General features: G+C 43.9%; 1 protein-coding gene across 7 annotated transcripts in view; it reads left to right on the top strand.

Annotated features, from left to right (window-relative positions):
• The window catches only part of ITPR2 (inositol 1,4,5-trisphosphate receptor type 2), a 322,485-nt gene that overhangs the window by 283,317 nt on the left and 24,673 nt on the right, over positions 1-14,495 (top strand). For 6 of the 7 annotated variants that reach the window (XM_083701231.1, XM_083701230.1, XM_083701229.1 and 3 more), the window contains 3 exons: positions 1,345-1,470; positions 6,607-6,782; positions 13,342-13,506. In XM_083701231.1, the coding sequence (XP_083557357.1) occupies positions 1,345-1,470; positions 6,607-6,782; positions 13,342-13,506 (467 nt within the window). Of the gene's footprint in view, positions 1-1,344; positions 1,471-6,606; positions 6,783-13,341; positions 13,507-14,495 lie in introns of those variants that run through there. The other variant, XR_014555821.1, reaches the window with a different exon arrangement.

Genomic DNA, 14,495 nt, shown 5'->3' with positions numbered 1-14,495 from the left:
TTTACATATTTAAAAACTAAAGCACAAAACAACACATGAGTTAGGAAGAAGAGGGACTGCTGTCTTTGCTGCTACCTTTTGTTTTGGGAAGGACATACTGCTGTCCAGTTGCAGGTATGCTGAAATCCTACCTTTCACCATTGATTTCCATGAGCATATTTCTTTCCCTGGAGGAAGGGAGGTGTACAGTGGCACCTCTGGTTACGAACTTAATTTGTTCTGGAGGTCTGTTCTTAACCTGAAACTGTTCTTAACCTTCGCTAAAGGTACCACTTTAGCTAATGGGGCCTCACGCTGCCGTCGTGCTGCTGCTGCGTGATTTCTGTTCTCATCCTGAGCTAAAGTTCTTAACCCGAGGTACTACTTCTGGGTTAGTGGAGTCTGTAACCTGAAGTGTTTATAACCCAAGGTACCACTGTATTCTGAAAGAACCAGAAGGTGAGCACTGTATGGAAATTAAATCTGTGCCTGCCGTATCCTATTGATTCTTCCTGCCTGTGCATAGGGAATGCTAGAGTTTCTTGTACAGGTTCCCTTCAGTTTCAACACTGTGTCTTATTGGCTACAGCAAATCTCATTAGATTTTACAAGGTATGGAATGTAGTTGCCGTGAAATAAATTTGCATACATATCAGTAGTGGCTGGTGTGGTAGGAGAGAGCCATGGAGCAGGATGCACCAGCAGAGCCCATCCAACACGACTGCCTTACCAACCTTGACCTTGTCCCCACCCTTCCTCTCTCCCACCTTATCTAGGTGAAGCTGCAACATTGTCAGAGTCAAGGGGGGCTCCAGCCCACCGCACGGCCGCTACTGATGAATCATCTAGTATTGATTTATCTATGTACATAGTGCTTAATTGCCAAAGTAGCATTGAAGCAGGTTACAAGTATAAATCTACAATTTAGCCTCAGTTGTTTCCCTCATGGTAATGAGCTTGAAGCCTAGGCTAGGCCCTCCTGGATACCTTCCCCCATTTCTTGGTCTCTGAGTGACTTGGCCTTCATGGTTCATACTTACCCCTCTCTTCCATAATGTGTAGTTTTACTCACATGTGATGTCACAGGTAAATAAAACAACAAATCTAGGTGGGAAGCCAGCACGACACAGCAGCTGCCTCTGCTGCCTCTTGTCTAATGACCTTGACTGGCTGCCCAGGGCCTCTTTTAACTGTGAGAACAGAGCCTAAATTTGTTTCATTTCAAACCCCCTGGTGCCCATAGATGTTTTAGTTGTTTACTGCTTCATTGCAGGAGATTTTACATCACGTCACTTCTAGAAACTTATTTTTTGATGATCATAATTCTGCTGCCTCCTTGTCAGAATGTTGCTCTTCCCTCCCCAGATAATCCAGCTCTATTCTGGTTCTCCCGGCACATTTCCCTCTGGGGAAGTATATCTTTCAATCTGGCCGTTTTCATCAACCTAGCGGTAGCTCTTTTCTACCCATTTGGAGATGATGGCGATGAAGGTAAGCAATTTCATTTCTAAATTTTCAAAACCCAGCATAAACCTGGAGCCAGTGTTACCCTCATTTCTTATATATATATTTCAAGTTTTGCTTATTCCCATCCCTCTTCTTCAGCTAAGGAGATGGCAAAACAAACTCAATGCATATGTGTCAGGAGGCAAAAAATCTAGGATAAGAAACAAAACTCTTTACAGACATGGGATGGGAATGCCTAACTTAATGTTAAACTGTGTTGCTTTTCAAATCAAATCCTTGATCCCATTGCTCAGCAGAAGAACACAGGACCCTTGGGTCCAACTTGACAATGTCCCTTTGACACCTTCAATGAGAGGCTGCCTCTTCTTACCTTTGTCCTTGAAGAGGTAAGGAAAATAGGCAAACCATTTACTAGATCAGTACTGATGGTGTGGAGAACATGGAGCAAAACAGTGGCCCTTCATCAGTGGTCCCATTCCTGGATCATCCAGCTTTTAGATACACAAATAAATATCAGCTGTTCAAGGATTGGGAAGACGTAGGCATTTACACAATCCGTGACCTGCTTCCTGGAGGGAAAGCAATTTCCCAAGAGGAACTGCAAGGCAAATTAAAAGGCACTCATACTACCTGGTTTCAAGAATAATTTTTTATTAACCGACCAATCACATCAAATCAAACCAAATTACATAAATTCCAAATTACACAGCCGAATTTTAAATTTTTGTTGGGGATACCCATATTTCAAGTTCTGAAGGGATCCAATCAACTTCTTGCTTCTTACTGCTGTTTTAATGTCCACAGATCTAACCTTATGATGTTCACAGTACTATCCAGTCCTTTCTTATTATTTTTCCACATCTCTTGTTGTTATTTTCATATATTTTTCCTTTCTCTTTGTGACCTCTGATAGTCTCCGCAAGCTGGTTAGAACAGTTTGCAATCCTGCGTGGATATATATATATTTTTATCCAGTAGCCATATCCAGACATTTTCCATATAACATCACTTCCATACATCAAAACAGTCTTAGCGTCATTAATCTTCACCAATCTGCCTCCTTTCTCAAAACCTCTGAGGAGATTCACTAGGAATGCAGTCTGAAAACAAGTCCGTTCTTCCTCCCGGCTATAAATCCTTTGGCAAGATGGCGACTCCAAATTAATTGCTGCGCCATTCCCAAAAGCTCTTATTGCTTCTCGGTCTCCATAAAGCATACTTTTGGTTAAAGTTTATCTCCACACAGACCTTAATCATCCTGCTTGGATCAGTTCAACCGACGATTCTAATGAGGAGGGGGTCTTGTAAATCACAGAGAAGGAAAGTAAAAAAGGTTCCCCCCCATTCAGCCCCGTTGTCAACATACCCCGCCTTTGGTGTATCTTCATCGTAAAATATTCCTGTTTCTCCAGCCCGTCGTCTTCTTTCGCAGAGGTCACTTAAATTAGCAGACTTCACTCCCCTTCTTCACTTGAAATATGTGCATTTGCTTCTTTTGTAATTAATTATTCCAAATTGCTGCAACTAGTGCGCGATCAGAGACAGCGTCCAGGAGAGCCGAGGTCCACACGGGGGCATTCTGCCTAGGGCCCTCACCCCCTTCTTTCTAATTAGGGGGTGATTTATGGGCACAGCAGGCAAGGGCAGTGTTCCCCATTTCCTTGGGGCAACAAGGGAGGCTGCCTACTCCCATAACAGCCTCTTAATTACCCCGTGTGGGTCGGAGAGATGGTATTGTCGGCCATCTTCCAATGCGCCCCCTAGTGGCCCCCCATACTACCTGGTTCCAAGTAGCTCAGGCTCATTCTTTTGCACTTCGTTTGGAGTGCAGGGCAGAGGGCCTACAGACACTTCCTTTGTTTGAATCCTTATGCAGCAGGCCAGCATATGCCCTGAAAGGTGCCGCTTCCCAAATATACAGCAATCTGTATATCAGGAAGTACAGGTGGGGGTGCTAGAAGCCTTCAGTTGTATAGGAATTAGATTTAGGCCACCCAACTGAAAGGTAATGGGTATCTGGACCACTCCCCGTTCAAAACCATCTCCGCTCGCTAACAAGAGGCCTCCCTCAAGGGAGGCAAAATGTAATCCCTCCCCTTCCCCTTTATATTGGAAGGGCTGTGGAAAGCTTGGTTCATTTATTCATGTTTGGTGGGAATGCCCTTATGTTAAAAACTTTTGGAAGAGAGTATTCCATTATATCCGCAATTACAGGGCAACCCCTTTCTCCAAATCCTGCCTTAGCCCTACTATCTTTGGAAATAGATTTAGGCTCCACCCTGTGCCACAGTGAACTAGTAGGCTTCTTACTGACCGCAGCACAATTAGTGATAGCTCAGCAATGGAAGAACCAGGCTGAAATACCCCTGAACGTAGGGGGAAATAATATCTGGGATACAGCAGTGTCTGAGAGTCTCACCCAACCAGGCTTCCTCTGGCCCTCCAGATGTTTTTGGCCTACAACTCCCATGATCCCTAGCTAGCAGGACCAATGGTCAGGGATGATGGGAATTGTAGTCTCAAAACATCTGGAGTGCCGAGGTTGAGGAAGCCTGCACTAGACACAGGAGGGCAATTGAAGGCATAAAGTATAGAGAAACATGGACCCATTTCTTTAGCTATGTTAATGACCAAAATCAAGACCTTCTTATGCAGTACCAATTGCTCAATATTCTCAGTGGAGAGGTTACATGAAGTAATATGTTTGAATGTTGAATGTGTAAGTGTAGGTCTAGAGACAATGGATAAGGTACACGATTAGCTATACTGCTGGGTAAGTGTTTAATGGTTATTGTATTTGTTTAAAAACCAATAAAAATTGTTTTTAAAAATGTCTGCAAGTGTTTAAAAGTGAGAGATCGTAATTTGTGATGTTTGGGGCAGCAGATATGGCAAGGGTGCTAATAATTGCTAAGTGAGAGAAAGTTCTGCGCCAACATGCTCATTAAGATGCTCACATCCCCCGAGGCATATGATGTGTTCTGATTGCCTTCTTCAGCTCCTTGCAGCTGAATAACTCCCATCATGTGCTCTTGGAAGTACATTAATTCCAGTATTCTTGGAATTAATAGGTTAAGCTCAGCACCTAAAATGTGTGTGCATGTCCTGAGAGTCAGCGGGGAGCAAAGGGAAATACCTCTTCTGGTTTAGGACTAGTTTTCTTGGGGGAGGGGAAGAACATGTCTCATGTTTTAATCACTGCTAACCGTACCCATGTCAATTGTTCACATACTTTTAATTATACTGAGTAGGGCTGGAAAGGTTAGATGGAGTACAAAACAGGGAGTTGCATCATCACTGAAGTGGCAGCTTTATTTATTAAGAGTTAAGATTACCCAGACAACCATGCAGATGAATCTCAATGCCTGCATGAATAGAGGGTCTCACCTGCCCCCTCCCAAAAAAAAGAATTTTAAAAACATGCATGTAAGAGCCAGATTAGATATACATGCCAAGTGGTAAAGTGGTAATAATGCTTTTTTCTAGAAAGTTCTATTTCAGCTGGAAGATTGGGAGGGGGTGTTGCCTGTTTGAATGCTCTTTGCATATAACTACGTAATCTCTCTCTCTCTCTCTCTCTCTCTCTCTCTCTCTCTCTCTCTCTCTCATACACACACACACACACACGTAGCCTCTTCTCTGCTGTACTATATTTCTGTGTGCAGGGATTTATTTTATATTAAAGGTAAAGGACCCCTGACAGTTAAGTCCAGTCACGGACAACTCTGGGGTTGCGGTGCTCATCTCACTTTACTGGCCGAGGGAGCTGCAGACAGTTTTTCTGGATCATGTGGCCAGCATGACTAAGTCGCTTCTGGCGAAACCAGAGCAGTGCACGGAAACGCCGTTTACCTTCCCGCCAGAGTGGTACCTATTTATCTACTTGCACTTTGACGTGCTTTCGGACTGCTAGGTGGGCAGGAGCGTGGACCGAGCAACGGGCGCTCACCCTGTTTCAGGGATTCAAACTGCTGACCTTCCAATCAGCAAGCCCTAGGCTCAAACTGCTGACCTTCCAATCGGCAAGCCCTAGGCTCAGAAGAAAGCCGCACTGAGTTGAGTGGGCCTTAAGGGAGTAAGGTTAAGGGTGGGGCTATAGTGTTTTTTCTAGGCAACCAGGACTCCTCCAGATAGCAATATCTTTTTTGCACCAAGTCAGTGAGGACCACTAGCTTTTTAATTCCCCCCTCCCCATATATACAGAACTCCCTGTGTACCTTTTGGACTGTATCTGTAGCTTTCCCACTCTGTGTCAAATAACTGGGGTCACATAAGTGTTATTTACTTTTTATAATACATGGAAGATGGATCTCCCTCATGAGGTTCTGGACTCTCCTTCCTTGGAGGTTTCTAAGCAGAGCTTGGGTGGCCATCTGTCAGGGATGCTTTAGCTGAGTTTCCTACGCTGGAGTGGTTTGCACTCGAAAGATAACCCTTGGGGTCCCTTCCAGCTCTATGATTCTGTGTTTTCCTGCTTCAACAATATTTCATTATGTTCCTATCATTTTATGTAACTGTATTTTGTATAAATTAATATATATATAAATAAAACATGTTCTATTTACAAACAAAACATTTAAATAGCTACCTTTCTACCTCTAGGATGGGGAGGCATGGGTGTAGCCATAATTTTTTTGGGGGGGCAAGAACCTAAGATTTGTATTAATTTGTATTGATTTTTACATATTTGGGGGGGACAGCTGCCCTCACCCCCCTTTAGCTATGCCCAAGGAAACTAGGTCGGAAGGGGGCCATGATTGGGAAAAGGTTGAGAAACACTGGTGTAAAGAGCCTAGCTCCTGGATTCTGACTGTGTTCCAGAAACAACCACACCTACAGGATAGGTACCCACCTGCAGTTGGGAATGACCCAGCCTGTTTAGTGCTTTTGCCACAGCTTGATCTGCTGAAATCATTTCACTGCAGGAAAAAAATGTCTGCAGATCAAGGCACTACTAAAAGCACAAGAAAAGGGCTCCCAGCCTTGTTGCTATCTTGCTCATTTTATCTTCTACAACATTATGACTGAAAAAGTATAAATATGTAAATACAATTTTTCCTATACATACTGAGTTGGACAGGACACTGGTATTGTATCAGTAATACAGTTTTTACGTTATAAAGTTATAATGACTTTTTCTTTCTTTCTTTTTCTTTCTAGGCACACTTTCTCCGTTATTTTCAGTTCTTCTCTGGATAGCAGTAGGCATATGTACATTGCTGCTTTTCTTCTTCCCTAAACCTGTTGGTATTCGCCCATTTCTGGTGTCTGTAATGCTCAGGTCCATATACACTATTGGCCTTGGGCCTACATTGATCCTTCTTGGTGCTGCTAACGTAAGTACTTCAACAACAACAACAATTTATTATTTACACCCCGCCCATCTGGCTGGGTTTCCCCAGCCACTCTGGGCAACTCCCCACAGAATATTAAAAATATGATAAAACATCAAACATTAAAAACTTCCCTAAACAGGGTTGCCTTCAAATGTCTTCTAAAAGTCAGATAGTTGTTTATTTTCTTGACATCTGATGGGAGAGTGTTCCACAGGGCGGGTGCCACTATTGAGAAGGCCCTCTGCCTGGTTCTCTGTAACTTCACTTTTCGCAGTGAGGGAAGCGCCAGAAGGCCCTCGGTGCTGGACCTCAGTGTCCAGGCCGAACAATGGGGTGGAGATGCTCCTTCAGGTATCCTGGGCCGAGGCCGTTTAGGGCTTTAAAGGTCAGCACCAACACTTTGAATTCTGCTCAGAAATGTACTGGGAGCCAATGTTGGTCTTTCAGGACCGGTATTATATGGTCTTGGCGGCCACTCCCAGTCACCAGTCTAGCTGCCGCATTATGGATTAGTTGTAGTTTCCGGGTCACCTTCAAAGGTAGTAGTCCAAGCAGGAGATAACTAGAGCATGCACCACTCTGGCAAGACAGTCTGTAGGCAGATCGGGTCTCAGTCTGCATACCAGATGAAGCTGGTAAACAGCTGCTCTGGACACAGAATTGACCTGCGCCTCCATGGACAACTGCAAGTCCAAAAGGACTCCCAGGCTGTGCACCTGGTCCTTCAGGGGCACAGTTGCCCCATTCAGGACTAGGGAGTCCTCCATACCTGCCCTCCTCCTGTCCCCCCAAAACAGTACTTCTGCCTTGTCAGGATTCAACATCAATCTGTTAGCCGCCATCCAACCTCCAACCGCCTCCAGGCACTCACAGAGGACCTTCACCGCCTTCACTGGTTCTGATTTGAAAGAGAGGTAGAGCTGGGTATCATCCACATGAACACTAATGAACATCCAGCCCAAACCCCCTGATGATCTCACCCAGCGGCTGCATGTAGATAACAAGAAGCATCAGAGAGCATCAGAGAGAGGATGGAACCCTGAGGCACCCCACAAGTGAGAGGCCACGGGTCCAAACACTCATCCCCCAATACCACTTTCTGGACACGGCTCAGGAGGAAGTAGCAGAACCACTGTATAAAAGTGCCCCAGCCCCTCTAGACAATCCAGAAAGATGTCGTGGTCAATGGTGTCAAAGGCCGCTGAGAACTCCAGCAGAACTAGGAAACAGCTTTCACCTTTGTCCCTGGCCCGTCAGAGTTCATTGACCAGTGCAACCAAGCCAGTGTCAGTCCCATGATGAAGCCTGAATCCTGATTTGAAGGCATCCAAATGGCCCGCATCCTCCAGACGTGCCTGTAGTTGTTCAGCAACCACCTGCTTAATCACCTTGCCCAAGAAGATTTGAGACTGGGCAATAGCCATATTGGCTGGGTCCAAAGATGTTTTTTTAAGAAGCGGTTTAATAACTGCCTCTTTCAGCGTGGCTGGGAAGGCTCGCTCACAGAGGGAAGCATTCACCACCCTCAGAGCCCATCGCCCAGCCCTTCCTGGCTCGCTTTTATCAGCCAGGATGGGCAAGGATCAAGGAGACAGGTGGTCGGTTTCACTTGTCCAAGCAACCTGTCCACATCCTCGGAGGTAACAGGTTGGAACTGACCCCATGCAACTTGAATGGACAGGACTTTAGCACTTTCCTTCCCGGGCCCTGCTCCTATGGTAGAGTCTACCTCTTTCCAAATATGAGCAACTTTATCTGCAAAAAACTGCAAAATCATTGCAGGAGATCTTGGGGTCCATACCATGTCTATGACACAGGTGGTTCTGTTACATTGAGAACCACCTGAAGGAGTCTCCTGCTGCTGTTTTCTGCAGATGCAAAAGAGGCAGTGAAGAAGGTCCTCTTCGCTGTCATTATCGCCACTTGGTAGGCTTGACATTGAGCTCTAACCCGTGTCTGGTCAGATTCAGAATAAGTTTTCCAATAATCACTTTATCTATAAAGTTGGCTGTTTGTCTCTTTTCCATTCATCTTGGGCCATTAAAAAACTAAGGTAGTAGGGTATACAAATAATCTGTTCAATTTCAAGCCTCAACTCAAAGAAAAGGGAAGGGCGAACACATTTGGGCTGCAAGCACATTCCTAGGCCTACTTTGTCCATTTCAGTATGGAGTTTAAAACCCTGAGACTTCCGGGTCGGCGCCATCGCCGAATGGCGGGCTCCCTCCGAGCTCCGGAGGGAGCCGGCTTGGCAGGGGCTGGGTCCTACCGCACCGGCGATGCGGGGACCCTTAAAAACCACGGCCAGATTGAGGCCGTGGACATGGAGACTCGGCTGGCACCGTTAGCGCTCTCCCGACTCGTGAAGGAGCCTTTTTATTTTTTTTTTATAATAATTTTTATTAAGGTTTTCCAAATTAAAACAAATCAAAACAAATTAAATCCAATCTATAAACTTTTTGCCAATAACTAGGACTTCCCCTCCCTACCCCCTCTTATGTTCCAAATCTTCCAAATAAGCAATTAAATTCAACAAGTTCTTATCCCCAAGTTACACTCTTCATCAATAACCCAATTTATCCAAATTCTCATCCCCTAAGATCGATCTATACCCTTCCACGAGCTTCCCCCTTTCAAACATAGTACAGATGGAAATAAGATAAATATGAATAATAATTTTACAGCCTTTGGATTCCAATATTCCCTCCCCTCTTTCCCCTTTGCGTTTCACCTATCCCTCCACTTCTAATATCTTCCTGGAGTTCCCACATTACACTATGTCCCTCCGGTTCTTTGCCAGTCTTTAATTACGGATGTCCAATCGTAGAAGGAGTCTATCAAATAAGGGCCCATTTCTTCTATCCAGGTTTTTATATCCAGGAGTAAAAAACTCCAATTTTGTATCCATAAGCTTGTCAAACCTGAATATCCCAAATGTTCCCCCAGTTCTGTCCAGTTCTTGTTATTTCCTTGTTCTTATCAATCATTCTCCTCCTTTTTATTTCTCTGTTCTCCCACAGAAATGTTCTTTTTCCAAAAGTTTCTAGTGTCTCTGCAGAGGTTTGTTATTCATGGAGCAAAGCATTGCATCATGTTCCTTTCATTTTCCAACAAATAGTTCCATTGTTTCCTGTAGTGTGTAGACCTCTGTAGACAAAATAATGTTCCATTCCTGCAGTTTCCCAGGAGATTAAAAGTTCCATTCAACTGTTCAGATTTCCTGTGAAAAACACATGCAATATCCTCGGCTCCTCTAGGTGGATTGCAGTAACAAAGTTCCCTTCCAGAATCACATCCACCAGACCAAGTAGCTTGTTGACCGATATTTAAAACAGTTTGTATTCAATTTGTAACAAATATAACCGGCAAAGTCCTCATAACAAAGTCTCTATTTTAATCTTCCTTTTTGACAGCTCTTTGACAGCTGTCAAAACCTCCATCACTTTTCTCCAGGCAGTTTCACGAATCGCTCCAGGGATTCCGGGGGGGTTGCTTTTTTTTTTAAAAAACAATTCCACTTTTCTCCTCCAGCTCAATCTTATAATTTTCCCTCGCGAAGTTGCTGATTCGGCAAAATAAGGTTACACTCGATCTTAGTTGTCCAGTCCTTTGTTTTGGCTCTTCTACAATTTAGGGGTGGGCTGACTTCCTTTTTTCCACCTCCCCCATTCGCTCCGAATTTTAAAAATTTATCCCCTTTTTTTTAGTCCATATTCCAATTACTCACGGGTTCTTCTTTAGAGCCGAATTTTCAATAGAAGAAGTCAGCGCTCTCCGCCGGATGGCATGCGGCTGCGCTCGGCAGGGATAGCAGAGAACTCAAAGCACCACGCTTACCCCGGCACCCGATCCGCAGCCTTTAAAAAGGCTCCTTCACGAGTCGGGAGAGCGCTAACGGTGCCAGCCGAGTCTCCATGTCCACGGCCTCAATCTGGCTGTGGTTTTTAAGGGTCCCCGCATCGCCGGTGCGGTAGGACCCAGCCCCTGCCAAGCCGGCTCCCTCCGGAGCTCAGAGGGAGCCCGCCATTCGGCGATGGCGCCGACCCGGAAGTCCCGTGAAGGAGCCTTTTTAAAGGCTGCGGATCGGGTGCCGGGGAGAAGCGTGGTGCTTTGAGTTCTCTGCTATCCCTGTCGAGCGCAGCCGCATGCCATCTGGCGGAGAGCGCTGACTTCTTCTATTGAAAATTCGGCTCTAAAGAAGAACCCGTGAGTAATTGGAATATGGACTAAAAAAAAGGGGATAAATTTTTAAAATTCGGAGCGAACGGGGGAGGTGGAAAAAAGGAAGTCAGCCCACCCCTAAATTGTAGAAGAGCCAAAACAAAGGACTGGACAACTAAGATCGAGTGTAACCTTATCTTGCCGAATCAGCAACTTCGCGAGGGAAAATTATAAGATTGAGCTGGAGGAGAAAAGTGGAATTGTTTTAAAAAAAGCAACCCCCCCGGAATCCCTGGAGCGATTCGTGAAACTGCCTGGAGAAAAGTGATGGAGGTTTTGACAGCTGTCAAAGAGCTGTCAAAAAGGAAGATTAAAATAGAGACTTTGTTATGAGGACTTTGCCGGTTATATTTGTTACAAATTGAATACAAACTGTTTTAAATATCGGTCAACAAGCTACTTGGTCTGGTGGATGTGATTCTGGAAGGGAACTTTGTTACTGCAATCCACATAGAGGAGCCGAGGGACATTGCATGTGTTTTTCACAGGAAATGTGAACAGCTGAATGGAACTTTCAATCTCCTGGGAAACTGCAGGAATGGAACATTATTTTGTCTACAGAGGTCTACACACTACAGGAAACAATGGAACTATTTGTTGGAAAATGAAAGGAATACGATGCAATGCTTTGCTCTATGAATAACAAACCTCTGCAGAGATACTAGAAACTTTTGGAAAAAGAACATTTCTGTGGGAGAACAGAGAAATAAAAAGGAGGAGAATGATTGATAAGAACAAGGAAACAACAAGAACTGGACAGAAACTGGGGGAACATTTGGGATATTCAGGTTTGACAAGCTTATGGATACAAAATTGGAGTTTTTACTCCTGAATATAAAAACCTGGATAGAAGAAATGGGCCCTTATTTGATAGACTCCTTCTACGATTGGACATCCGTAATTAAAGACTGGCAAAGAACCGGAGGGACATAGTGTAATGTGGGAACTCCAGGAAGATATTAGAAGTGGAGGGATAGGTGAAACGCAAAGGGGAAAGAGGGGAGGGAAAATTGGAATCCAAAGGCTGTAAAATTATTATTCATATTTATCTTATTTTCATCTGTACTATGTTTGAAAGGGGGAAACTCGTGGAAGGGTATAGATCGATCTTAGGGGATGAGAATTTGGATAAATTGGGTTATTGATGAAGAGTGTAATTTGGGGATAAGAATTTGTTGAATTTAATTGCTTATTTGGAAGATTTGGAACACAAGAGGGGGTAGGGAGGGGAAGTCCTAGTTATTGGCAATAGATTGGATTTAATTTGTTTTGATTTGTTTTAATTTGGAAAACCTTAATAAAAATTATTATATAAAAAAAAATAAAACCCTGAAATTAAACTGTGATATGCTTTTCTTTCCATTGGCTCATTTGAGATCTGTAGAACCACCAAACTGGGCATGGGGATCCTTTGCTGAAACAGAAACAGCTCTAACTGCCAGTGTAGAAGCTTCCATGATGCAATGCTTCTCCTGGTCAAAAGCTGCTTGACTGGTGGGGTGGAGCCCCTTCACTAATGTCCCAGTGGCTGTATCACTGCTGCTTACTGGGAAGCAAAGGAGCCAGGGAGGTCAGCGTAGTGCAGGCACACTTGTGGAGTCAATCCATGCCAACTTCACCACTTCACCTGTCCTGGTAAACAGCAGCAACATAACTACCAGGAAGCTAGCATTACAGTTTCACCCCACCAGGTCAAGGTTTTTTTGTGGGCAGTTGGAGATAATATGTGGTGTTGGGGGGGAAATGTGAACGGTTGATAATGTGGAGTTGGAAAAACTTGGGAGGACAAATGGTCACGCTAAGCGTATGTGATTATTAAGCACTTAAATGCAGGGACAGCATGTACACAAATTATAGAAAAGTGGAATGCATTCAGTTTCCATACTTAAACCAAACTTCAATTTGGCCAGAACCTCCAGTTCTTCATCTCCATCTCTGAGAAGTAATGCTTTGTCACCTCCTTGTAAATACCCTTAAAATACTTCTCTTTTTGTACCTGTTAGTTAATAAACTAAGGCAGATTAATAAATGAATCATCAGTAGATAAGAACTATTGACTCTTATAGCCTTAAAAAAAACAACACACAAATTAGTGTGGGGTGTCTGATAGGGAATTTGTGCAGTTGGAAAATCCGCTTAATAAAACCTCTGCGCTATGCATGCTCCACCAGTGTGCGCAGTGGTAACCATGTAAAACGAAGATTGACTATATATAAAGAGGGGGGATAATATGGTAATAATATGGTTAATATTGTATTCTAAATGTTTCCTGGTGTGATATTCTAAAGAGATATGGTTCAGATTATTGAAGCATAGCAATTTTTGTCCACTCCCCCAGCTTTGTAACAAGATTGTATTTTTGGTGAGCTTTGTTGGGAATCGAGGCACATTTACTCGTGGATACAGAGCAGTCATCATGGATATGGCCTTCCTCTACCACGTTGCCTATGTCCTTGTCTGCATGCTGGGACTCTGTGTGCATGAATTCTTTTACAGCTTCCTGGTGAGTATATCTCTGGAGTGTGGCTGTTTTGCCAAAATGAAAAATACAACTCATTTGAGTCATGTTAGATCTCAATTCTCACATCATGTAGCTCAGCAGGGAATGGCAGCCAATCCTGGTGTTCTGACACTATTTGTATGACGCTTGTCATACAAATGCTTGTCCACATATGTTGGTCATTAGTCACACCCATATTGCATTTTTAGATGTACAATTCAATCATCTTAGGATGATTAACACCATGAAGGATGTGTTTCTTATTGGTTTGTGTGGGTTAAAAATATGTACATATTTTAATACCATTGATTAATAGCAATAGTAGAAGAAGAAGAAGAAGAAGAGGAGGAGGAGTTTGGATTTGATATCCCGCCTTTCACTCCCTTTAAGGAGTCTCAAAGCGGCTAACATTCTCCTTTCCCTTCCTCCCCCACAACAAACACTCTGTGAGGTGAGTGGGGCTGAGAGACTTCACAGAAGTGTGACTGGCCCAAGGTCACCCAGCAGCTGCAGGTGGAGGAGCGGAGACGCGAACCCGGTTCCCCAGGATTACGAGACTACCGCTCTTAACCACTACACCACACTGGCTAGTAGTGATGCAAATTTAAAGAACATCATTCTTTAAACTGACGTTCCCTCTTCCTTCTTTAAACAAGAACTTAAAACCATGTTCTACTTATTTGTATTATTCACCTCTGTTTGCAGAATGTACTTTTTGTGGAATACAACACATGCATTGAAGGCATCTCTGCAGATGCTTGGAAATGAAGTCATAATATTAGATCATATCACTTTTATCATTAAGGAAGGTGAGGCTGCCATCTCAGGCAGCAGATCTAGAGCATTGTTCATGGTGACAGAGGAGGATATGGACAGATCTGATGTATGAGCATCAGTTCCATGCTCATGAAACAGGGAGCCTTTAGCTGCATGATAACAGATTTGCCTACTAGGCAAGTAGGCAAAGTGCCATTGAAATGAAAGGGTACTGA

The sequence above is a fragment of the Podarcis gaigeae genome, assembly GCF_964106915.1.
Source record: "Podarcis gaigeae genome assembly, chromosome: 10".
Classification (NCBI taxonomy): domain Eukaryota; kingdom Metazoa; phylum Chordata; class Lepidosauria; order Squamata; family Lacertidae; genus Podarcis; species Podarcis gaigeae.
This window is presented reverse-complemented; position numbering and strand designations above follow the sequence as displayed.